This window comes from Pyrenophora tritici-repentis, chromosome 8 (genome assembly GCF_003171515.1).
Source record: "Pyrenophora tritici-repentis strain M4 chromosome 8, whole genome shotgun sequence".
Lineage (NCBI taxonomy): Eukaryota > Fungi > Ascomycota > Dothideomycetes > Pleosporales > Pleosporaceae > Pyrenophora > Pyrenophora tritici-repentis.
The window spans coordinates 516,544-538,934 of record NC_089397.1 but is presented as its reverse complement, the minus strand read 5'-3'; the positions used below and the strand labels follow the sequence as shown (position 1 = coordinate 538,934).

At 51.9% G+C, this 22,391-nt stretch overlaps 10 protein-coding genes across 10 annotated transcripts; 7 read left to right on the top strand and 3 right to left on the bottom strand.

Annotated features, from left to right (window-relative positions):
• Nucleotides 1-1,080: 1,080 nt before the first annotated feature.
• PtrM4_136530 (Herpes-BLLF1 domain containing protein) lies at nucleotides 1,081-2,979 on the top strand (the record flags this gene model as incomplete). Its single annotated transcript, XM_001938285.1, has 1 exon — nucleotides 1,081-2,979. One exon carries the CDS (start codon nucleotides 1,081-1,083, stop codon nucleotides 2,977-2,979), a length of 1,899 nt encoding a protein of 632 aa, XP_001938320.1.
• A 620-nt stretch (nucleotides 2,980-3,599) lies between these two features.
• On the bottom strand, nucleotides 3,600-4,323 carry PtrM4_136520 (Protamine-P1 multi-domain protein; the record flags this gene model as incomplete). The annotated part of the gene is made up of 2 exons (XM_001938286.2): nucleotides 3,600-3,910; nucleotides 3,975-4,323. The coding sequence occupies 2 exons, from the start codon at nucleotides 4,321-4,323 to the stop codon at nucleotides 3,600-3,602; spliced, it is 660 nt and encodes a 219-aa protein (XP_001938321.1).
• A 1,068-nt stretch (nucleotides 4,324-5,391) lies between these two features.
• On the top strand, nucleotides 5,392-6,693 carry PtrM4_136510 (Tas, oxidoreductase (related to aryl-alcohol dehydrogenase); the record flags this gene model as incomplete). Its single annotated transcript, XM_001938287.2, has 6 exons — nucleotides 5,392-5,426; nucleotides 5,481-5,730; nucleotides 5,787-5,824; nucleotides 5,872-5,973; nucleotides 6,025-6,257; nucleotides 6,329-6,693. The coding sequence occupies 6 exons, from the start codon at nucleotides 5,392-5,394 to the stop codon at nucleotides 6,691-6,693; spliced, it is 1,023 nt and encodes a 340-aa protein (XP_001938322.1).
• A 1,955-nt stretch (nucleotides 6,694-8,648) lies between these two features.
• PtrM4_136500 (uncharacterized protein) lies at nucleotides 8,649-8,882 on the top strand (the record flags this gene model as incomplete). Its single annotated transcript, XM_001938289.1, has 1 exon — nucleotides 8,649-8,882. One exon carries the CDS (start codon nucleotides 8,649-8,651, stop codon nucleotides 8,880-8,882), a length of 234 nt encoding a protein of 77 aa, XP_001938324.1.
• Nucleotides 8,883-10,586: 1,704 nt separating this feature from the next.
• On the top strand, nucleotides 10,587-12,072 carry PtrM4_136490 (bZIP-1 multi-domain protein; the record flags this gene model as incomplete). Its single annotated transcript, XM_001938291.2, has 4 exons — nucleotides 10,587-10,647; nucleotides 11,360-11,431; nucleotides 11,480-11,567; nucleotides 11,619-12,072. The coding sequence occupies 4 exons, from the start codon at nucleotides 10,587-10,589 to the stop codon at nucleotides 12,070-12,072; spliced, it is 675 nt and encodes a 224-aa protein (XP_001938326.2).
• A 153-nt stretch (nucleotides 12,073-12,225) lies between these two features.
• On the top strand, nucleotides 12,226-12,677 carry PtrM4_136480 (uncharacterized protein; the record flags this gene model as incomplete). The annotated part of the gene is made up of 2 exons (XM_066109305.1): nucleotides 12,226-12,524; nucleotides 12,584-12,677. 2 exons carry the CDS (start codon nucleotides 12,226-12,228, stop codon nucleotides 12,675-12,677), a joined length of 393 nt encoding a protein of 130 aa, XP_065960227.1.
• A 416-nt stretch (nucleotides 12,678-13,093) lies between these two features.
• Nucleotides 13,094-14,900, top strand: PtrM4_136470 (Treacle multi-domain protein; the record flags this gene model as incomplete). The annotated part of the gene is made up of 2 exons (XM_001938292.2): nucleotides 13,094-13,330; nucleotides 13,383-14,900. The coding sequence occupies 2 exons, from the start codon at nucleotides 13,094-13,096 to the stop codon at nucleotides 14,898-14,900; spliced, it is 1,755 nt and encodes a 584-aa protein (XP_001938327.2).
• Nucleotides 14,901-15,492: 592 nt separating this feature from the next.
• Nucleotides 15,493-18,993, bottom strand: PtrM4_136460 (HepA, Superfamily II DNA-RNA helicase, SNF2 family; the record flags this gene model as incomplete). Its single annotated transcript, XM_066109304.1, has 1 exon — nucleotides 15,493-18,993. One exon carries the CDS (start codon nucleotides 18,991-18,993, stop codon nucleotides 15,493-15,495), a length of 3,501 nt encoding a protein of 1,166 aa, XP_065960226.1.
• A 390-nt stretch (nucleotides 18,994-19,383) lies between these two features.
• On the top strand, nucleotides 19,384-19,815 carry PtrM4_136450 (VMA21 domain containing protein; the record flags this gene model as incomplete). The annotated part of the gene is made up of 3 exons (XM_001938294.2): nucleotides 19,384-19,481; nucleotides 19,542-19,633; nucleotides 19,682-19,815. 3 exons carry the CDS (start codon nucleotides 19,384-19,386, stop codon nucleotides 19,813-19,815), a joined length of 324 nt encoding a protein of 107 aa, XP_001938329.1.
• Nucleotides 19,816-20,428: 613 nt separating this feature from the next.
• Nucleotides 20,429-21,621, bottom strand: PtrM4_136440 (DUF2406 domain containing protein; the record flags this gene model as incomplete). Its single annotated transcript, XM_001938295.1, has 3 exons — nucleotides 20,429-21,246; nucleotides 21,303-21,380; nucleotides 21,429-21,621. 3 exons carry the CDS (start codon nucleotides 21,619-21,621, stop codon nucleotides 20,429-20,431), a joined length of 1,089 nt encoding a protein of 362 aa, XP_001938330.1.
• Nucleotides 21,622-22,391: the final 770 nt, after the last annotated feature.

Genomic DNA, 22,391 nt, shown 5'->3' with positions numbered 1-22,391 from the left:
CGCGTTACCTTTGGTCTGCACGGGTTGACCTCGTGTTCAAGTCTCATGAAATGTCCACATCACTGAAGCTTACAATGGGTCATAGCATCAGCTTACTGATAGCAGAGTCTGCGTGCAGGTCGAGCCAAAGCAGACTGGGATCGACCCGAAAAGCCTGAAGGTGTGCTGCATCATCTCCGGAAGATGTGCAAAAGTCGGCCTTCTACTTCTGCCCAGCCTACAGTTCCTGGTGCCCTAGTGGCACTCGGCCCACACCATGCACGCTGCACGCCTCTTCCTCCACGCTGGGTTGAACACGGAGCGAGCTCCCATCTCTCTCGTCAGCAAAGTTAGTTTTGCATTCCAGGCGCTGGTTCGTGGTTTTGTTTTGAGAACCACAAGTTGTAGAACCCCACCCGAGACACTAGCTGCAACATTGGCATTGGCACAGCAGTGCAGTGGGTGCTATTCGTCATGCGATTATGTGGCAGGTGGCTCGCTGATCATGGTCGTTACTCGACATTGCGCCAGCCATGGCGAAAAGACTCTCTGCTGCAGTGCCCACACCACACCGCCAACATGATCGTCTCTGCGTCGTCAGCATCTCACCTCGTAACCTGATCTCATCCACTCGCAGCTGTAGTAAAAGCTCTCCCTCGTTGACATAAGCGTTGCACTATGTTCGCGAATACGTCCGGGGCTACTGGTTCTAAAAATATGTCTCACCGTGGTCCACCCCAACCCGCCGAGCTATCACTTGCAATACGGGCACTAGCAACGAATAATCGATGGCGCAGTGTCATACAAACCAGGCTAACGGTGATTTACGCTGCTGCGGGCTTTCTACGCAAGGGCTCGAAACGGACAGATCGGTTTTGTGCTGCCTGCCAGCCACACAGGCAATTCGTACCGTGCCGGGGCCCCATTGACTCGCGGCAAATTGATAATGGGCGGACGCTGTCCCACGTCCTTGCGAGGGGTCGATCCTGCCTCTTTGATTTACTGCCTTTTGCATGCCGATTCCTTCGTCTCATCCCCAACCTCATACGTTGTCGTTATTAATCCTTCAGGGCCCCCTCGTTTCGCCTGAACGACTTTAAGATGGCGGCTGTGGCGCAGAGTCATGTTCAAGATGACGTACATCCGTTGTTGAGACATCCACGCCCAATCAAGAGGGATCCCGCAACAGCGCAGCGCATGCTTAGCATGATTGCAGACTCTGACGATGTATTGAGAAGTATCCACCGCGAAAAGTCTGTTACAACACGATGGCTAGAACGACCAATGTACGGAGATTCAAAGGTGGTTGGCGGAGAGGAAGAAAAGGAGGAAGTCAAGGAGCAGCCTGTGGTGTTGAAGGAAGAGGCTAAAGAACAACCCGTGCTGTTGAAGGAAGAGGCGCCCAAGGAAAATACAAAAGAAAGCGATTTTGATTTACTGGACAAATGGACGAACCCGGATAGGCCGACATCATCTTTCAACCCCGAGGAAACTTTGAAGAAGCTTGTTCCAAATCCAGATCCAAATTCAAACATCGACGCATCTTCAATGAGGAGACGACCCCAGCCACTCACACGTCCGATATCGTACAACGCACAACATCTGCTATCGCCAGACTGGACTGCTTCACCATCTACATTGAGCCCTCAAACATCAAGCCAGCGACCCGCATCGTCATACCTGGATAGTCTAGACAGGACCAGAGGTGGAATCTCTTCGCGAGGCAGTTGCGAATGCGAACATCCACAAGTACATCCTGTGGCATATACGTATCCCCCCACACAGCAAGCGATAGAAGCACGGAAAGAACGGCCTGCATCATATCAACCAGACAGCTTCACCTCCCTCGACAGTCCACCACTGCCGCCACGCCCACGTCCGACCTCCTATGCAACTTATCAGCCTCGCCCTCGCGTTCGTTCCGGTGGTAAAATTGCCTCCTCGCGAGGATTACGAAACAACACTTATCCCAACAACTTGTCAAAACCTGTGCCTGGCAGTGCGGCCAAAGCAGTTGCTGGAGAGAATATTGAAAATGATATGGTATACCAGCGCTTCGGAGATGATGAGGTTGGCCCCCCCACACCCGCAACATCAGGGGCCCCGACATTGTCACCACTGCCGGCATGGTCGGCAGCATCGGCGACTCCGATCAACACTGGTCGGGATGTTTTTGAGCAGTTCGAGGAGAAGAGCAAACCAGAGAAGAAAATAAAACACAGATGGTCAACAATACCACAAGCATTGAAGAATTTCAGCGCAAAGAGAAGGGAGTCAGCAGCTACACAAGATCAGCCAAAGTTTTCCATGGTCGTAGACGATTTACGACGCATGAACCTGACAGCAGAGAATTTACAACACTACGAGGCTGTTTCCAGTCGGGAATCAACGCCAAAACGCATGTCAACAGTCGATCTCATTCCGACACCAACCTTAACCCCCTCCGACTTCCCACCCACACACTTGGACGCGCCTCTACCAGCGCCCTTTGCTCCCTGGGCCAATGCTCCCCCAAGTCCCGCCGTAACTGCAGACCGACGGCGCAGCAGTGGCAACCCTCTTACCCTGAACACAATGTCTTCGGGTGTGGAGACCATGCCACAGGTGCGCCCTGTATCGTGGCACTCGCGCCGCAGTAGCATCATCGCCGTCCCCTCGCCAGGGGTGACATGCACAGCCCCCCAACTACGCCACACCAAGGATGTAGCCATCAGCCCGCGTGCAACACCACCAAGCTCGCGGCCTTGCTCGCGACGCAATACTCCAGCCATAGAACGCACATGTATATTGTGCAAGACGAGCAGGCCCGTTTACGAATTTGTTCAACGAAGGATCACGGCGAATTGCTGGCATGAACCGGCGACTTGTGCGGGATGCATGCAAGGCTGGCTTAGACAGAGCGTGGATATCAATGGCTGGGAGGGTTGTTCGTGCCCCGAGTGTGGAGAGAGGATGGCAAGCGAGGATGTTGCTGCTTTTGCAGAAGTTTCGCCGCTATGAAACAAGAGACTGGTTTTTCTTTTGTTGATCAAGACAGGAATTTTTGACAAGTCGTCACTTTGTTCTTTTGTTGTATTACTCAAATCTACCGGCATTCATAAGAGCCGCATTTACTCGATAAACAATAATAAAGACAATAGCATTGCCTTGTTGGGCGAAATGCCACCCCCCACAACCATACTTTCTATCCACATCTTATGTTTTCATCAGCTCAGCCAGCACGATCGGGCCGATACGTTTGCAACGTCGCAGTCACGCCTCTATTTGACCTTTCGCCACCTTCACAATCGGTCTTTGAAGAATAAAGCATGATGGGGGGCTTGTACAAGTCGGTCTTGAAGTTTATTTCGGGATGAACGGCGCTTCAAGGTATTGCCTGTTACACGTCGGGAGCATGGTTCAAAAGGGGAGACATCACTTATGCTGGAAGACATCCCCAGGGCTGAACCCAGGACAGAAATTGTAACAAAGCATGAATGACGTAACAGGGTTCATAAATTTCGTTCAACATCGACAAAGCATACATACAAGGGTAGAAAAGAAGTAAAGTGGCTTTCACAGCCCGTCCGCGCCAGGACACAACGCCCACAAACAAAGAAACCACGCACAAACTACAACGCTTACTGGATAGTAGCAATAGCAGCTTTCCAGGCAGGATCGCGTGTAGGATCAGAAGGAGTATTGACGCAGGCGCTCAAAAACTGGTGCCAGCCATCCAGGGTGCCAGCCGCAAGGCCAGCTCGAACACCAGCACTGCAAACATTGCTCACGAACCAAGCAGCGCTACCAAAGCTCTTCTCATCGTCGCCGTTGACAAGATCGAGAATAGCGACTTTGCCAGCATCTCCGCCTGCGGCTTTGGCCTGTGCGACTGCGGCTGGACCTGCGACACTGGTGGCGTATTGCTCGACGTAATCTGGCATAGCCATCACTAAAAAGGAGAACACGTTAATCTATGAACTTTCACAAAATTATACAAATGGGGGTTGACTTACTCCTTGTGCCCTGGCCGGGGCGACCTGGGAAGTGGTTCTTCTTGTACTTGAAATCACCGCTCTCGAAGATCTCGTAGGCAATGATGGCAGCTTTTTCGCCCTTTGAAGTAATCTTGTAGGTGGAAAATGCCTTGTTCAGCGCGGTTGCAGCTTGAGATGCGGTGGCGCATTCATCGGGGAAGCTTGCGCCGCTGCACGATGCGGTTGCGGGTGCGATGGCGATGAGGTTGTCTGCAGTCAACGAGCCCGTGACTTCGGCGTTTGGGGTCTCGTCACAGTCTGGAACAGGTGCAGCGAAAGCGCAGAGGGCGAAGGCGCCGGCGAAGAGAATGTTCTTGGTGAAACCCATGATGTTGATGTGGGGAATGGTGTTGGTGGATTTGGTAATTTGTAGAAGCTGAAATATAGTATCAAGCTATGTTTGCAACAGTGTAGAAGTAATGCTGGGAAGAAGTTGATAGGTAGCTTTATTGAAGATACGAAGGTACACAGTGCTTTTTAATGAATGACTTGGTGAATGAGACTTGGTTCAGCCCAGCAGAATCAAGTGATCTAAATAAAGGGGATAAAGACCGTGAGGAGGCAGTGTAAAGCAGTGCAGGGAGAGGCTAAAATATAGGCGTGCGCACATTGATGCATTCCTCTGGGTGGCCTGGCCATCAGCATTTCTAGTAAGGAGTAGTCGGAAGATCCAAGGAACGTGAGTTGGCCTGATCCAGATCTAACAAACGTCCACTACCAATCATCGCGCCGCGAGGTGATGAAGCCCGCACGTGAACTCGCGTTCAGCGGATATGATTGGCTGTGTGCAGTTCAGCTCTGAAACGTGAAACATGGGCAGAACAAGCTTTGCCAATACCGTCGGTCAGGAGTTAGAATTGCTTCTGCCATTGCTATGATAAGATTAAGTGGTGGTTTCGCGACATCCGACATCCATCAAAGAGCTGGATGACGGTGGGTTGAGTGGCGATGCGCTCTTGGTAGACACATGCTGGTGGAGATGACAGATCTCCAAGTGAGAGACAGACGAACAATGCGACAGGGGATAATGCGCCACGCTTACACAGCACGCAAGGGAAATTGTACCTGCGCCTCTCCAGCGCTTCAGCAGTTCAGCTCGGCGCTTGAGCTAAATTTACAGGTGCGGAAGCTGAAGTCCCTCGAGCCGCCTTTTACGTATCACCAGCGGCTCGTTGCATCTTATTCCCGCGTAACGCCGGCCTCGCCTTTCCAGATTTGCAATCGGGTTGACTGTTGACATCATGGTGTTGATCCGAGGAGGCGCCATTATCCATTTTACCCCACCTGATTACTTGCCGTGCTGTGTCTGCCCCTCATTGCGTTCTGTTACAACGATTGAAATCTCCATCAATTGAACATCATATCTATCCAAACAACTCATCATAAACACTTCAATATGTCTGCCGTTGTAGAAAGCAAGTTTGACCCCAAGTAAGCCTCTCTGGTCCAGTCGGGATAAATATAGCAAGCTAATTGAGCTCGAAGGGATATGGAATTCCGCCGCCTGGGACCTGCTGGTCTCAAGGTCTCGGTCTTCTCCCTTGGTGGCTGGTTGACATATGGAGGAACTCAGAAGGGTTCAATTGTCAAGGACTGCATGCAGGAAGCCTGGAACCACGGCATCAACTTCTTCGACACTGCCGAGATCTATGCTGCGGGAGAGTGCGAGATTGAGATGGGCAAGGCCTTCAAGGAGTTGCAATGGCCTCGTGATGAGTATGTCTTGACGACGAAGGTAAGGCGATGCTTGACACGTGATATTTGGCGTTGTCTGGGATTGACCATCCGCAGGTATTCTTCGGCACAAAGAGAAAGGAACCAAACACTAGGTAAGCTTAGAATCTTGTTTAGTAGTCCCCGACTAACACATGTGTAGGGGATTGTCCAAGAAGCACATTGTTGAGGGGTTGAAGAGCTCCTTGGCGCGCCTTGACCACTCATATGTCGACGTCGTTTTTGCCCACCGCTTCGACCCCGAGTAAGTAAAGCATGCACTATCAGATCAATTGCACGTACTAATGATTCTCAGGGTTGGCATGAAGGAAATCGTCGAGGCCTTCACACAGACTATCAACATGAACTTGGCCTACTACTGGGGTACCTCCGAATGGTCCGCAGAGCAAATCCAAGAAGCAATCGACGTTGCAGAGAAGTACAATCTCATTGCACCCATTGTAGAGCAGCCTCAGTACAATGCCTTCCATCGTGAGAGGTTTGAGAAGGAGTATGCCCCACTTTACAAAAAATACCAATATGGCACTAGTAAGTCACGCTTTTTTTCCCTTCACCCCAACCACCAGCACTACCACTATAATGATGCTGACTAAGGCAAGCCACGTGGTCTCCTTTGGCGTCAGGTGTATTAACAGGCAAGTACAATGATGGTATCCCTGAGGATAGTCGATATGCGACCAATCCTGAGTTTTTTAAGAACTCAGTTGAGGCACTGAAGAGCGAGGAGGGACAGGCCAAGATCAAGAAGGTCAAGGAGCTTACCAAGATTGCTGAGAAGCTTGGGGCTACTACAACACAGCTGGCGCTGGCCTGGACTGCTAAGAACCCTAATGTCAGCACCGTCATCCTGGGTGCGACCAAGGTCGAGCAGGTCAAGGACAACTGTGGCGCCATCAAGCTGCTTCCGAAGCTGACACCAGAAGTCATGGAAGAAATTGAGAAGATCCTTGACAACAAGCCGTAAGGCTGGTACTAGGAGTTGAGGGTGAAAGGGGCTTTAACTAGCAATTTATTGGATGCTTACCGGTATGTAACTAGTGTAGCCGAGAAAGTATGTCGGAGTACGCGCCCGACCTAAGTTAAGTGTGGGGGCGAAATCAACCAGAGTTCTCAGCGACGAGAGGTCAACTGCCAAAACCTGGAAGCTTGAGGTTCTTTGAAGAAGTGAGGGCTATGCGGCGACGATAGTATTTAACTAGTTCGTGAACATGGTAGAGTCGATGGGCTCAGGGCGCGACAACGTAGAAATGTGAGGTATGTTAGCCCTTCCTATCAATATCTGATAAGAACGAATGAATCTTGAGGAAAAGAAGGTTAGTCATTCCTATCACGACCCTAGTCCTGAGCCTTGTGATTATTCTTCATATGTGCTGCAAGACTGAAGACATCTCGAATTCCGGGTTTTCTGGCTTGAAGATATTATGTAATATTGCGCGACAGCAGTTAACCACAAGGTAGCAGTCGGCACGGAGTTTGCTATTCCGCATAATAATGCGCGAAGAAGGTACGTCTACAAAGCGACGAAGCGGCACCAGCCCTAGACAGTAAGCAGTGACTGTCTACTTACGCTCAGAATATTGGTGCAAAGACAATCAAATTTTAGAATTTACCTATAGAGCGAATAGGAAGTTCACATGTCTCAGCTGCCACCTCGTCCTGGTTTTCGGCAACCGCCACTGCACTCTCATCCTTTTCTTCGTATTCATCATCATCTTCTTCTTCGTCGTCTATGTCGTCGTCGTTGTCATTCATCGCGGCATATAATGCATCGAGATCTTCTTCTTTGTACTTCTTCAACTCGTCCAGCTCGCCGCGTAAGCCTTCCAGTATCTCGAGCGCATGGACATCATCCCTTTTCTTTGCATCCCAGAAACACGTCTTGTATGATGATTGTGCTATAAGCCTCCAAGTATCGGCTTCGTCCCAGTCGTCGAGAGCGCTAGTAAGGAGTATGCAGTTTCTGGTGACGTAGTAAGGGGGGAGAGAGACATTCCTTTTCAGGTCAGCACCAGCAGAAAGATCGGAGCACCTGGATGACATGAAATACTTGACGGCGTGGGTAAGCACCGAATAGACGTGCCTAGCGACTACAGTCGTCTTTGTACACTGGTATGTCAAGTATTTAATGTCACCCAGGCAGGGGACAGCCCGGTACTTACGTCATGTTATATTTCGTCAACTCAATACATTTCTCTATATCACCGTCGTCGAAGTGTTTGGCCGCTTTGTCGAAGTCCGCTTGGTAGAGCCGTTCCGGTGAATGTGTGTCTGCCATTGTCGCGGGTTTGCGTGCTGGATTCGGGAGCGATGTTGCTTCCCTACTTAACGGCTGGTCTGGCGTATGGCTTGTGGTGTGTAATGTGTGGTGTAGAGTGTGGTGTTGTGGGTTGAGGAATTGGGCTCGACTTTGCGGGCCAAGGCAGAATGTTTGCTGCAACAACAGCTATTTTCGCCACAGCAAACGCAGCGTAGCCATTTTTAAAGCAATGAACACACCGCTTAGCAGCTGCAGTTCCTACACTCCTGTACTTTCTGCGCACTTCGAGCACACGACTGTTTCTACACTCCAGTGCTTTCTGCGCACTTCCATCTACCTAGGTAGGTCAGCTCGATGACATGAGATACTCGATACGTTAGCTTACACATGTAGCTGTAGGAGTCAGAGACGCCTATAGTATCGGGTATGCCGGTGTTTACCCACGCTGTAGCTGTCAAGCATCCTACATCACTCACTCTTTTCTCATCTGTTTGGACTCCAACACTTTCCTCCGCTGTCAGCAGCGCCCCAGGCAGCATTTCAGGCCGAAGGTGCAGCAATCGTGTGCCTCCTGCTGCTACTCCACCTATTCAACCTCCCGGCAATGACAGGACACAATTAGCTATCTCCTATCTCTGTCACACCACATTTCGGATACTGAGATGGCAAAGTATACCAACACAGTCCTGCAACTGGGAACTTGGGTCGGAGCAGAGATCGGTACAGCTGCCGACACAACATCGACTACCGTTCTCAACACCGTTGCTCGGCTCAACCCTTTCGTTCAGGCTATGACCAACGCTATCACTCGGCATGGCATGGACTCATACAGCCGTATCGAAGACCTTGCCAACGAGTCGCTCCAAGCTTGGCAGGCACTTGATGCAAACATCTAGACGCCATGCTCTTCAGAAGAGATTACCGCTTTCTGTGCTGAGCTCGATAAAAATGGCAACTTCACGTAAGTACACCACACCCTTACATATGAACGTCCAACCTTTGCTAACAATGGATAGGTACATTCGGGCTGAAGCGGCTTTTATTATGAAACTGTAGGACATCGCAGGCTATGGGCGGGGGATGTCAGGCCGGGGAGATGATGACTTCACGGATACGATACAAGCTTGGGATATCTTGATGTGTGCATCGATTCAACCTCCACTACATTGAGACGTAACAATAGGACTCTTACCTCCAATACTGTAATCACGTGCTGTTGTGAGTCCTCAGGAGGCCAGGGGAAGGGCATCAGAGCCAAGAAGTCAGTGGCGCTATCAAGCTGCTTCTGACTTGACACGGGAAGTCAGTGGGAGATTGAGCAGAGCCTCAAAGACAAGCCCTAAACGTTTGTGACACAAGTGACGTGTAGGCGACAAAATTTTGCTGGAGTCCAGGCCGTGTGAGAACAGTATGGTGTCGAGGCAGAACGGGGTAGGTAGTAGAATGATCCTATAATGAAGTGTGTCGGGGTTCATGATGTGCATGGACAATGTCGTAAGAGATCGACGGGAAACATGTTGCCGGATGTGAGCCGGATTGCTAGCGATTGGCTGCCCCACAAACTATGCACTCTAAACTATTTACTGACCATGGGTTTGGGGGGAAGGGGCCTGCGGTTAGTTACCGGTGAACTGTCTATGCGGACATGGCGAGGACCTAGCCTGGAGACATTTTCCCGGATTGTCCGGGTAAGCCAAGGTTGAAAGTTTGGCCTCAACAAGTTCGGCCTTGGTCTCCAACTCGCTGTGATGGGTATTTGCAAATGGTGATGTTTTGTTGCATGCCAGTGATTTCTTTTTGCGCATGGTGCTGGGATGTTACTTGTTGCGGTCCCGCGCCACTGTACGAAACGGGTGGCGGTCAGCTCCAGACCTCGGGACTCTAGACCGTGGATGGCAGAGCCGCAGACATGAATCCGCTAAACATCAGGGGAGGCAAAGACGCACTGGGCTTGACAGATGCAAAAGCTACTCGATGCTGTGCATTGACCCTTTTTGCGTCTCCGTAAGGTGCTAACTTAGGCCCGGATCACAGCCAGATTCCAAATCGCTATCTGGGGCTGTGGTGGCGTCGACATCCAGCCCAGATGGGATCGACTGGTTAGCGCATTGTCGCGGCCTGGAAGCTACTAGGTAAACTCTCTGGAGCTTCACACCTGTAAGTGTAAGAGTCTCCAAGTGCCCTTCTGACGAGCCCGCACTCCCGTCCGCTGTACTACAACCGGATCTGCGACGCCAAGAGCACCATCGCGTCTCAACTGCCTCAGCCCTCACTCGCCGACGGTAGCTCCCACCTTTCAGCCATCACCGTCACGCGTGTGCCCGAGGTATTAGACTTGAGTAGGACTCGGAGCCCGACCAAAAGCCTCAGGTGCTCCGACTTGAAGCCCTCTTCCGCCAAGAGCCGCGCTGCTGTGGCCATCTAATCGACGTCTTTGACGACCAACAACACCGACTCTGTACGTTTCAGATGTGCACCGGGGTCGTTGGACGTTGACTGACAGGCCTCCAGGTACCGCTTCAAACCTCTCCGCAAAACCGAGTGCCGAAGAGAACGGTTCGAGCGTGCGTGTACGCGTTGATCCATGCAGCTCACATAGCATGGCTACCACGATCAAAACCGACCCCTCCATTGGGGACACGAATTACCAAAGCGGTAGTGGTAAGTGTAAGTTTTCTTGGCGTCGTCCAGTGCTTTAATATCTCCGTACTTTGAAGTTGATTCTGTTTTGTCTCCGCTTCGCGACTCCTGTATTCTGTACTTGGCACGCCCGGACTCGCTGCGTTATTGGCCTACCCCCGTTCATGCTCTTTTTCTCTCTGCCCCACGTTGAATCGTACTGCAGAGACAAAACCAGTCTCGTCAAGGCAGCATCATTCAACTTCAGCATGAACGGTGGCACACGTGCCTCGCGGCTCGTATGCATGCCGGACGTGGATTACGAGGCATGAACGACCTGGAGTTTGCGAACTATACCTAGCTTGCCTGAATCGCATCGAGGCTCTGGGAACAGTACATATACATGTCCTGGCTACTTTCTTTTGCTGTCCAAGCTCGTCACGCTCGCTCATCACACACACTTTCCGAGGTCGCATCTACATAATTTTCTTTTGTTTTTCTTCATCTACGCACTACGCATAATCTTCCAATACCATGGCGCACCACAACCGCTTCGTTTCCTGGCCTGAGACCCACGTGCTGACCATGGCGCCCACCTACCCTCCACCCGGCGCGGTCAACGAGTATCCTTCTCCTGCTGCCTCCCGCCGCCCCTCGGAATGCTTTTCTGAGATGAGCATGGACAGCAGCAGGAGAGGTAGCCTCGCTGGCTTTGCGTCGGATATGGAGAGTGCAGGGCAATGGCAATCATTAGGCAGCGATACCAAGAGTCCTCTAGCCCAATTTGGTTTCTTCAAGAGCCTGACGGACAAGAAGACTACGAGAGGTTTGTCAAGTATGACGCGGATATGATGGCAAGACTGACAAGAACAAGATGGTCAACCACCCAAGAGAAGGGGTCCCAAGCCTGATAGTAAGCCCGCCTTGACTAGGCGACAAGAGCTGAACCGTCAGGCACAGAGGTAACAATGAGCACAGATATGCGTAACTTCAGGCACTAACTCGTTGATAAGAACACATCGTGAAAGGAAGGAGCTGTACATCAAGGCCCTCGAACAAGAGGTTATCCGCCTAAAGGACACATTCGCTACTACATCGAGGGAACGCGACGCCTTTGCCGAAGAGAACCGGAGACTACGAGAACTGCTCATGGCGCATGGCATCTCTTTCGAACACATGACGTCTCCAACGAACGGAATGGGCCAGGTCGGCAGCTCCACGTATGGAAGTTCCAACGGCAGCATTTCAGGCTACGGGCCAGGGTCAGCATCAACCGGTTATACATCACCACCAACCAACGGATCGGCCTCCCACGATGGCATGGGCGGCCAGGGTATGACTCTTCAGCAGCAAGCCCAACAACCGAACCATCACCAGCACAACGGACTGGACTATGACCAAATTGGCATTGACTTCGTTCTAACGTACGACCGATCGCCCTATCTTTCTCCTCCACCCCAGCAGTAAATGCGCTTACGTTTCTACGTCATTTTCTCCGTCTTCTTCTTCGTCATCTTTCGACTTCTGTATGCGCTCATCTTATCACACATTACAAGCTCTGTTCTGACGACTGCGTCTGACAGACTCGAGCGACCCTGCATGGACCACATGCAATTCCTTATGGTACGTGCCCACGAAGCCGACGACAACATCAGCGGCCATGCGCTCATGGCGACGGCACCCCCTGATGCGCACATCACGAACTGCCCAGAGGAGAAGTACCCCCATCAGATGCCGGACGTCAAGATGCCGGACTTGATGAAACTGCTGGACCTCAGCAACCGTCTACCCCTTGATGGGGAGATTACGCCCATTATGGCCTGGGCGAAAATTATCCAAAACGAAAACTTTCGCACCCTGTCGAAAGAGGACATTGAGCTCATGAAAGGAGAGCTTCTCGCCAAAGTCCGATGTTACGGGTATGTTGAAGCCAAGACAAGTTTACAAGAAGACATTAATGGCTAACTGTTTTTGGCAGCTTTGGTGCAGTCCTTGAAGAGTTCGAAGTCAGCGACGCTCTGATGACTGTCCTTGCTGGCAAGTTCTCAAACGGTGCCACACCCTTGGCTTAATGTTTATTTCGAATGACGACGTACTTTCCTATGTTCTTGATAATTAGTAATCTTCGCTTCCCTTTTTGATATGAAAAAATATAAGCATTTTCTTCAGCTGCAGCTCGTAATTGACGTGCGTGAGTGACCTGCATGCAGCATGCGCCGCCGTGGCGGTTTCATGGATCATCGACCCAGGGTCCAGCGTCTGCCCCGCGCTCAGGGTCTCGCGTCTATTGCTATCGTCCTGACTCCCATGCATTCCCTTCATAGTGAAACCACGAGCGCTGCACGCCGTCTTTAGCCTGTATAAGCCTGCATCAAGCTGCATTGGCTTCTGCTGCATTGCGCTGTATATTTTCTCTTCTCTCAACTCATTGCGTCGCGAACCTACAAAGCTATCTCTCCTGTGTTTCCCCCCCGATTGAGCTGCAACCATGACCGAACTCAGTGTCTACGACAATGACCCGACCATTTATCTCTTCACCTCGCTGACTGCTGGGTCCTCGCACATCATCACTGCTACCTCGCGAATTGAGACAATCCTGCGGGCGAACAAGATTCCGTTCAAGGGCGTTGATACCGCGACAGATGAGCTAGCAAAGAAGTTGTTCCAGCGGAGAGCCAGTGGGAAGAAGCTTCCGTTGATAGTCAAGGAGGGATATGTCTTGGGTGTAGGTTCAATGGCGGCGCGTGTTTGGCGCATCAGACTAACACACAAGCCAGGGCATCACTGAAATTGAAGAATGGAACGAGTACGATGAGATTAGAGAAGCGCTGGGAGTCACCTCAGCTTTCACCCCATTCCCCGCGAAACCTGGGCCACCCATGGTATCCGCACCGTCATCGATCATTCCCGCAAGCGCAGCTGCGAAGAAGGAGAATGTCGTGATCCCGAGCCCGGAGACGAACCTCGCGCTTCGCCAACTGGGCGCTGAAGCAGCGAAGAAGGCGGCGAGCTTGAAGCCTACACCGACTAGTATCAAGACGACAAACCCGCTGTTGAGCGAGAAGACAAATACCCCAACCTCCGCGACCAGTGGCATTCTCTCGCCAAAGTCAGTCCCGCTTCCTGTGACACCAGGCGTCGCAAACTTGGAGAGCCCGGTCAAAGAGACGCCGAGTAGTATCCTCTCGCCAAAATCGGTACCGCTTCCAGATACGCCGACAGTCGCAGCCGCGAAGAGCCCGATGAAAGAGACCCCCAGTGGAATCCTCTCGCCGAAATCAGTCCCTCTCCCACAGACACCGACGACAGCCAAAGAAGCGGCCAAAGATACGAAGCCTGCGACCGCGAAAGCCGACGCCAAGCCCGCCGCAACCAAAGACACAAAAGCAAAGGATGTAAAGGCCAAGGCTGCGACGACGAGGACTACAACAGCAAAGGCTACAACAGTGAAGGCTACGACGGCAAAAGCTACGACGGCAAAAGCTACGACGGCAAAAGCTACGACGGCAAAAGCTACGACGACAAAAGATGTAAAGGCGAAGACCGCGTCCTCGTCAGCGTCAGGGTCCAAAGACGCAAAGCCGAAAACTACCACCACCTCCACCAGAAAACCTGCCGCAGGAGGTCTCTTCGGTCTCGGCAAACCCGCTGCAAAACCAAGGGCGAAAGCGACGACTGTCAAGGATACAAAGAGCAAGGAGGCCGTCAAGGCTAAGGATGTCAAGACCACCAGGCCGACAGCCCGGTCGGGCATCCCCAAACCTACAGATGCGAAGAAAACGACAAAGACGCCTGTTGGTGGAGCAAAGAAGGCTGCGGTTGCTGCAGGTGCCGTGGGTGCCGCGGGCGCTGCAGCTGCGGTAGCCGCTACAACGGAGAAGAAAGACGAAGAAGACAAAAAGGATGAAGAAGAAAGCCCAGAAGAAGAGTCCGAGGGAGAGAAGAGCGAAGGAGGCGAGGCTTCTAAACCAGCAGAGGCGGAAGCGAGTGACGCAGCAGACAAGACTGCTACAACAGAAGAGAGCAGCGAAGAAGACGACGAAGAAGAGGAGTCCTCAGAAGAGGACGAGGATGAAGAACCTAAGCCAGCAGCCCCAGCAGCAGACCCCTCAAGCAAAGCCGAAGAGGACGAAGAAGAAGAGGAAAGCTCAGAAGAGGACGACGACGAAGAGGAAGATGACGACGAAGAAGATGAAGAAGAAAGCTCAGACGAAGACGAAGACGAAGAAGAGGAAAAAACACAAGCCCAACCCGCCAAAGACGCGAGTAAAGCTGGTGTAAGTGTCAAGGATTAAACAGACACTTATCCATTCCATCCATTGAAAACTTGTACTTTTGGTCTTGCTTGTAAACTTTCTGGTGTAACCACTCTTTTAATACTGGTTTTATCGTCTTCGGGGTTGGGGTTCGGATCGGTAAAGGGGAACGGGAGAACGGAAACTAGAATGTAGTATAGTATAGTAGCCGTTTTGGTTTGTTCAATATGTAGTATGCTTATTGAATGGGGATCCTTTCACCATACTGTACTGTACTAGTCCCAACGTGACTTGATTGAAGTTGTAAAAGACAAGGTTCAAGTCTAATATTGCGTGTCAAGGTAGAATCGTACTACCGGCTACCTAATTATCCTAGAAGAAGAAGAAGAAGAAGCGAAAAGAAACGTAATCTATGTTTGGAAAGAACCCCCAGCCTACCCTGTGGTCTCAATGAAGAAGCGAAGAAGCGAAGAAAATAAAAAAACGCCTACGCTGAATGCTATGCTATACACCACTGTACTTTGACCGAAAACATCTAAACACCCCATCCATGCAACCTCATACCACAACTCATAACCAACTTTTCTTTCCTGTATACCAAAACGTCATTGAACAACTGCCGTCTAGTTCATCAAGCCGCAACATCCAAACCCGCCTTCTTCAAGCCATCCAAGTACAACTCCTTGACATCTCCTTTTCCCATGTCTTTATCTGACTTCTCCTCCGGACTCTTGAGTTGCTGCATCATCATCAACTCAACAGCTTCTATACCGGCTTCCTCGGCTTTGCTCAAAGCGGTGGTATCTTTCTTCTTGCCCTTGCCTTTATCTTCGCCTTCTTCTCCCTGCACCATCTTATCTAGCTCAAGCTTACTCACGCCAAGAGCGTAGATCTGCTCTTCGACGGTGTCCTTGGTTACAAGTCGTACAACTTCCACCTCGCGCGTTTGACCGACGCGGTGAGCACGGTTCTCGGCTTGGATGTCGTCTTGTGGGTTGAACGACGAGTCGAAGATGATGACTTTGTTAGCACAGGCGAGGTTGATACCTGCACCACCGCTCTTTGTGCTGATCATGAAGAGCTGGATTGATTCGTCTTGGTAGAAAACGTCCATCAAAGACTGGCGCTCTTGGATTGGAGTGGAGCCGTCCATGCGCATGAAATTGATGTCGTGGTCGTCAAAGACCCAGCCGAGGATATCCATGACGGACGTGAATTGCGAGAAGACGAGGGCGCGATCGCCGTTTTCCTTGTATTTCTTCAGTAGCGCAAGGAGTTTGGCGACCTTGCCGGAGTCCATCCATTCGTGGTTTTGGAGCTCGAATTTCTTGAGGGCGCGATACTTGGAAGCAAGCTGGTGACATTGGTAGTCTTGGTAGAGCTCTAGCTCTTCGTAGATGATGTCCGGGTTGCTTTCGGCAAAGGTCTCTTCCTTTAGACAGGCTTTGGCCATCTTCCGAATCTTATCGTTGTCGTAACGGTGACGAAAGAGTAGAGGATGAATAGCTGCTTGACGAAGCTTCATCATAACGTTGGCGTGATCCTTGACGGGAATGCCAGCGGCTCGGTCCTCGAGAATCTTGCGCTGCTTGGCTAGTTGCTCGTTGTACAGCGTCCTCTGGGTATCGGTGAGGTCGCAGTACTCAACGCGTGAAGTCTTCTTCGGGAGATGCTTGAGCACCTGTGCCTTCTTTCGTCGGAGAATAAACGGCATCAACATCGTACGAGCACGCTGGATACGCTGCGCAGACAGTAAAGAGCTATGCGAGTCGCTCTCCATAGTCTTGGCCTTGTGTTTGAACAAAATCTGCAACATCTCCTGAACTTCCTCTTGCTGATCTCCGTAGAAGACCTTGGGCATCAAGAAACCAAGGATCGACATGAGCTCTTGAAGACTGTTCTGCAGCGGCGTACCAGTCAACAAGATCCTACAGGGAGTAGGGATCTTCATCAAGCTCTTGTATCGGATCGTGTTGGCATTCTTCAGCATATGGCCTTCGTCAAAGATGCAAATCTCAGGTCGGCACCTCTTGAGGAAGACAAGATCGTCTTTCCTAAACGTCAGGTCGTACGTTGTGATGATCACATCACACGTGCCCTGCCGGATATTCTCAAGAATGCTGTCCTGGTGCAAAAAGCGCTCTGCTTGTGATCCGTAGTATGGCGTAAAGTGGATGGTCTTTGAGAAGCGCTCAAATTCACGACACCAGTTCTCCAAAGTCGATCCTGGTACAACAATAAGCGCAGGTTTGCCCCCGTTTTGCTCTTTCAGATGCGATAAAAACGCAATAATTTGGCATGTCTTGCCCAGACCCATGTCGTCGGCCAAAATACCAGATGTCTTCGTCTGCCACAAAAGATTCAGCCAGTTGAGACCGACAACCTGATAGTCTTTGAGCTCGATATCATCATTCATGATGGCAGGCTGTTTCAGTAGCTTCGTACGGCTGGCTGCTTTGCGTACGCTCTGTAACTCCGTATCGCTGCCATTGGGACTCCGCGGCGTGTGATAACCTGAGTCTCGCGCAGAGCTGGTGTCGCTGCTATCGTCGAGACTAGTTACATCCATGCCTTCCTCCGTCGAAGCACCAAAAATGTCAATCCCCCATCGAGCCATTCCTGCAATCATTGGCTTTCCAAGGACTTCACATTGCTTGACGACTGAGTCGATAGTAGAGTATGCGTTCCACATACCCTCGGTGGACTCCACAAGGCGCGTACCGGTTGTTATTCGCGGCTTACGAGCCTTCTTCTTTCCCTTCTCGACTGGTGCAAGGTCGGCATGAACTTTACGAACGGCATCGAGCGAAGCAAAAGGACGTTGTTGGAATATCTCTTGTATGTCCTCCTCCTTGTGCCCGGACAGATCAACCATAGCCTCGACTGAACAAGTGTTGAAGAAGTTCAAGAGAGCTTTCTCGTCGAAACTATTCTCCGCCGCCATGCTTGCGTCCGGGTCGTCATCGTCAATAACATGCGCGGCGTCAATACCCTCATCCTCGTCCGAAGAGACAACGATTGGGGCTTGCTTCTTGGGCGGTTGCGGGCGCTGCGGTGAAGCGTCTGGTGAGGGCGAAAAGGCGACTCTGCCTTTCCTATCTGTTCCCTTGACGAGCCGACCCCTCTTCCTCGGTTGCTCCCTCTCAGGGCTATCAATGACGACCGGGGCAGTCTGCGTTGCTCCCAGCTTTGAGTATTTGTCCTGTAATGACTTCACTGGCTGCTTCAATACACGCTGGGCAGTCTTCTTGACAACCGGATTTGACTTGGGCTGAGCTACACCAAACTGAGGAAGTTGAAGCAACTCGTCGTCGGACTCTTGGTCTGCCAAGTATGTGGAAGCATCCTGGACATTGCCCTTCTTCATGACCAGCGCCTCGTACACCTGCTTCACTGTACGTAAGTGATATACGTTTTTTAGTTGTTGCGTGGCGTGCTTCATAGTAACATCTTTTATATCGTCCAGAGTCATTTCGTCGTCCCTGGTCAAGTCGACTGGCATGGCACGCGAAGGACGTCCTTGCGGCACTGCCTTTTGCCTCTTCGGTGGCGTACTTGAACCGTAGCGATCAGACGGCCGTTTCCGTGAATCATCGCCGCTGTATTTGTATCCCGATAAATCGAACATCGGCTTCTGCGGTGTCTCCTCAACTCTCGACGTCATTGAAACCATCTCAATCTTAGACAGGGGTATGTTCGACCTGAACTCAGACTCTTCTTCGTCCGGGTCGCGTTCGACAGGTGGATCGTCGTCAGAGGTAATGTCGTGGATTGGCTTGCGAACGGCTTGTGGAGGAAAGAAGCTCGTGCCAGGCGGCGCCATTGGATTGCTATAGCCCATATACGGGCGTTGCGACTGGGGCGACATGACGGGCGAAGAGTAGCGGGTAGGCGACGAGCGCGGGACTTGCAATTGCGAAGAAACGGTGCTTTGGACTCTGTTTGCGCGCGGAGTGACTATAAGAGTAGGTTGGGTGCTATCAGATGGCGCAGCAAAGAAAGGCGAGCGTTCACCGAGGATTTGCGTCGGCTGGGTGACGTAGGTGTCGTTGGCTTCGTCGTTGCCATGTGAAGCAGCGCGTGATATAGTAGGCGGTGGTGAAGACGAGACTATAGGATCGCGACGATACATTGTGTAACCAGTAGTACAATAGCGACTTTGGTTGTGCGTGGTCGCGGGCGCGGGCGCGGTGAGAGTGGGAAATCGACTTGGCCGCCTTGCGGGGACAAGAAGAGGATAAGGAAACAAGAACCTTCAGGCAAACAAACAAAGGAGGACGGGAGTAGACAAAGCAACGAGCATGGTTCGCTATGCCCTTGCCGAAATCTAGCCAAAGTGAGGGCCAAAGCGTGTGGCGAGCTTCGTCAAAAACACTCACGCGTTGGAACCACTTTACGCGTTGGAAATGTTGCGCTTGGACCTCCGCCTCTCTATTACGTTACTGCTTTTGGCTGCGGACCAGCCTTGGAGGCCTGTCGCTCACATGCACGATCCACACCACACGACAACACAATACTCAAAATGACAACTAGACGGATTGTTACCAGCGAGAAGTCGACTCTCGACTACGATGGAAAGGGTGCACCAGAGCCATCCAACACCTCTCCGGCTGTGCCGTCGTGCGTCTCCAATGCTAAGTAGAAGTACATGGACGTACACCATGACTTACATGACAACAGATCTGTCATCTGGAAGTTGATGAGCTTCACTTTTGCCATGATCACACTACCAATCGGCACCTACTTCTTCACCGTGAACTGGGTCTTTCAGGGTGCGCCGTCCTTGTCATGTGCTAAGGAGGAGTGCTGATTTGATCTAGGCAACGCAACGTATGCAGGGGGTCTAGCCGCACTCATGGCAAACGTCGTCTTGATAGCCTATGTCATCATGGCTTTCCGGGACGACCAAGAAGAGATGCGGGAGGAGGCTGAAAAGTCCAAGAAGAAGCTGTAGGATATTGTGGCCATGCCAAGTATTTAAAACAAGAGGCATATATCATTCATGCTTCGATAGCCGGACACGGAATTCACGCGGACGCCCGCTTGTCCGACCCAGTCGTTTCTGATTCTGTTCGCTAGAAATGCTCTTCTTTTTTAAAGTTAAGCGGAATCATAGGTCCAACCAAAAAGAGCCGTTGTATCAGCATAGTCACGGTCAAAACACAAAACTTCGTCCATCACAAGATTATGATTACCACATTACTAGCTGACTCGGCGAGCGAGCTTCTATTGTAGCAGCAAATTCCAAACTACAAGGAGTGACAAAGGTGGTATATCCTAACCCTAGACCTAAAACGCCGTCGTAACGCCAACATGCTGTGCACGCAGATGCGCAAAAGGATGGCCTGACCAGAGGGTACTGGAGCCGGTCAACAAGCCTTCTGTTCGTCGCGTAGCAATCCGGCCCCTTTCATAACTACCCCTGGTCCACCGTTGGCGGGTGCCAGAATGCACCCTTTGCCGTTTAGCCCCTGCATCTCAACAGGTCTCTATAGGGCGCAGGTCGGTAAATGTGACCGTCCATCAACTTCCCCGCACCAAGTCGGGTAATATTGATGCATAGCGACTTAGTCTTTGCTGAACCGTCTCTTAAACCAGCTCTTCCTCTTTTCCCCGGCATCGCTGCCTTTCTTGGATAGCGTAGTCGGCCTTTGTTCCGTCACAGGGGGCCCGGAGCCGCCTAGTTTGATAGGAGCTGCCGGAGTCGCGTGTTTTGGCACTGGTGGTGGCGCGCCATTCTGCGAGGGCATGCCGTTTTGCGACGGTTGTTGTGTAAAGTAGCCGGGCCCGGCTTGCTCCTCCATGATAGGACCTCGTCCAAAGCCATTGAAGCCGTATTGTGAGCCCAGGTCTGGTTGCGGTGGCTGGACGGGTACGCCGCGCTCAATCGAACTGTTCTCGCTGCTGGGGTCATTCGAGTAGGGACCGTCGCTGTGACTCCCGTTTGAGCCATTGGTGTTTACCGTGTCGCGCGATTGCTGGTATCCGTTCATTGGGTATACACCCTGCATACTTTGTCGGTTGTTGAAGGTTGGGTCGGATTGCATCCGGTTTCCGTATCGCATGCGAGGCGGCGGCCCGCCGCCAACAGGTCCGCCGTGAGCGTAGCCGTCGACGTAGCTGTCGCGTTGTGTTTGCTTGTGAGGGAAATAGCCGCTGTTGGTCGAGAAACGACTCTGATCGTTGTATCCACCTCCGTTGCCGCCGCCGCCGCCATAGTAACTGCTTCGGCGGCTTCCATATGTGCTCATGACCTCGGACTGGTCGACACGCATCGACTGGGCGCGGCGTCTGTATTCGCCGTCAATGGCGGCTTCGAATGAGCGGATCGTGTCGAGCGGACGTTCCCATCTCGAACGAGTGGGGTTGGAAAGGTCGGGATCGGCTGGGTGCACAGTTAGACGACGAAGCTTGCACACGGCACAAAAGAACACAACTCACCAATGGGGTTTCCGGCGCCGTCATTGTGCTGGAACGAGCGGAGCGACTGGAGCGTGGGCTTCTCAAGCGCAGCAGCGACTGGGGGGTTTGTTAGCACATGTCGTGGTCTTGTGTTGGCCGACATACTGGGCTGCAACTCAACCATGGCGGCGTTGGGGTTTGCTTTGGTATTGATATCGTAGTGGGTCTTTTCGCTCTGTTTGCGCTCGTGCTTGGAGGCTTTCTTGTCGCTCTTGGGACTTCCGGGCGCTTCGCGACTTTTGTTGCTGTGGAAGCTAAGGCCGCGCTGGCGCGTTTGCTGTTGCGTCGTCTGGTCCATGATTGCGGCGTCGCGCAATACCCAGTTTTTTCAGCGGAATTGCTCTGAGCTACGGCTTCAACGAGGCTGGCGGGCGGGTAATGCGGAGCTGGCGTGGGTGTGGGTGGAGAAGGGCGAGTGTTCACGCACTACAAAGTGATCCCAGCGTGGCGGCAAGGGTAATGATAAACTGAGACGAAGGCACGCCTACAACAGCCGCTGTCGCAAAAGAAACAAGAAGAGTGACAAGGACGAGGGCGGATGCAATTACAAGCTTCACGACGGGCGGGCGTTGGAGGTTAGTATCTAATAAGCTGAGTACGACGCGCGGTACGTAAAGGCCTCGCCTGCTGCCACAGTTGACCACGTCTGGCCTGGGCGCGACTCGTCATCACCAACGCCTGCGCCAGAGCCATTCCGATTGGAGTCATGGGCATGCCGCGAGGAACCTGAAACTTGCAGCGGAGGCTTGCGGCTGAGAGATGGTGATAAGACGCGCATCCTTGCAGCGCGTCTTTTTGCTAGCTTGGGCCGTCGAGCGATGAGGACATGTCCACTGCCGTACTGTATCTCCCCCATGATTGCACATGTGCATGCCGAAAATACTTTGGCACTGTCCAACTTACTACATCACTTGTCGCCACCAGCAACCCTTTGTCGTCAGAAGCGGCCGTTAGCATCAGCAGAAATGCGACGGCTTCAATAGTCTGTCTGCCGGATGCGGTCCTATTGCTTGGCACCCTGCCTCACCACTACCACACACACCAACCTCTCCACCCCAACACCACGCA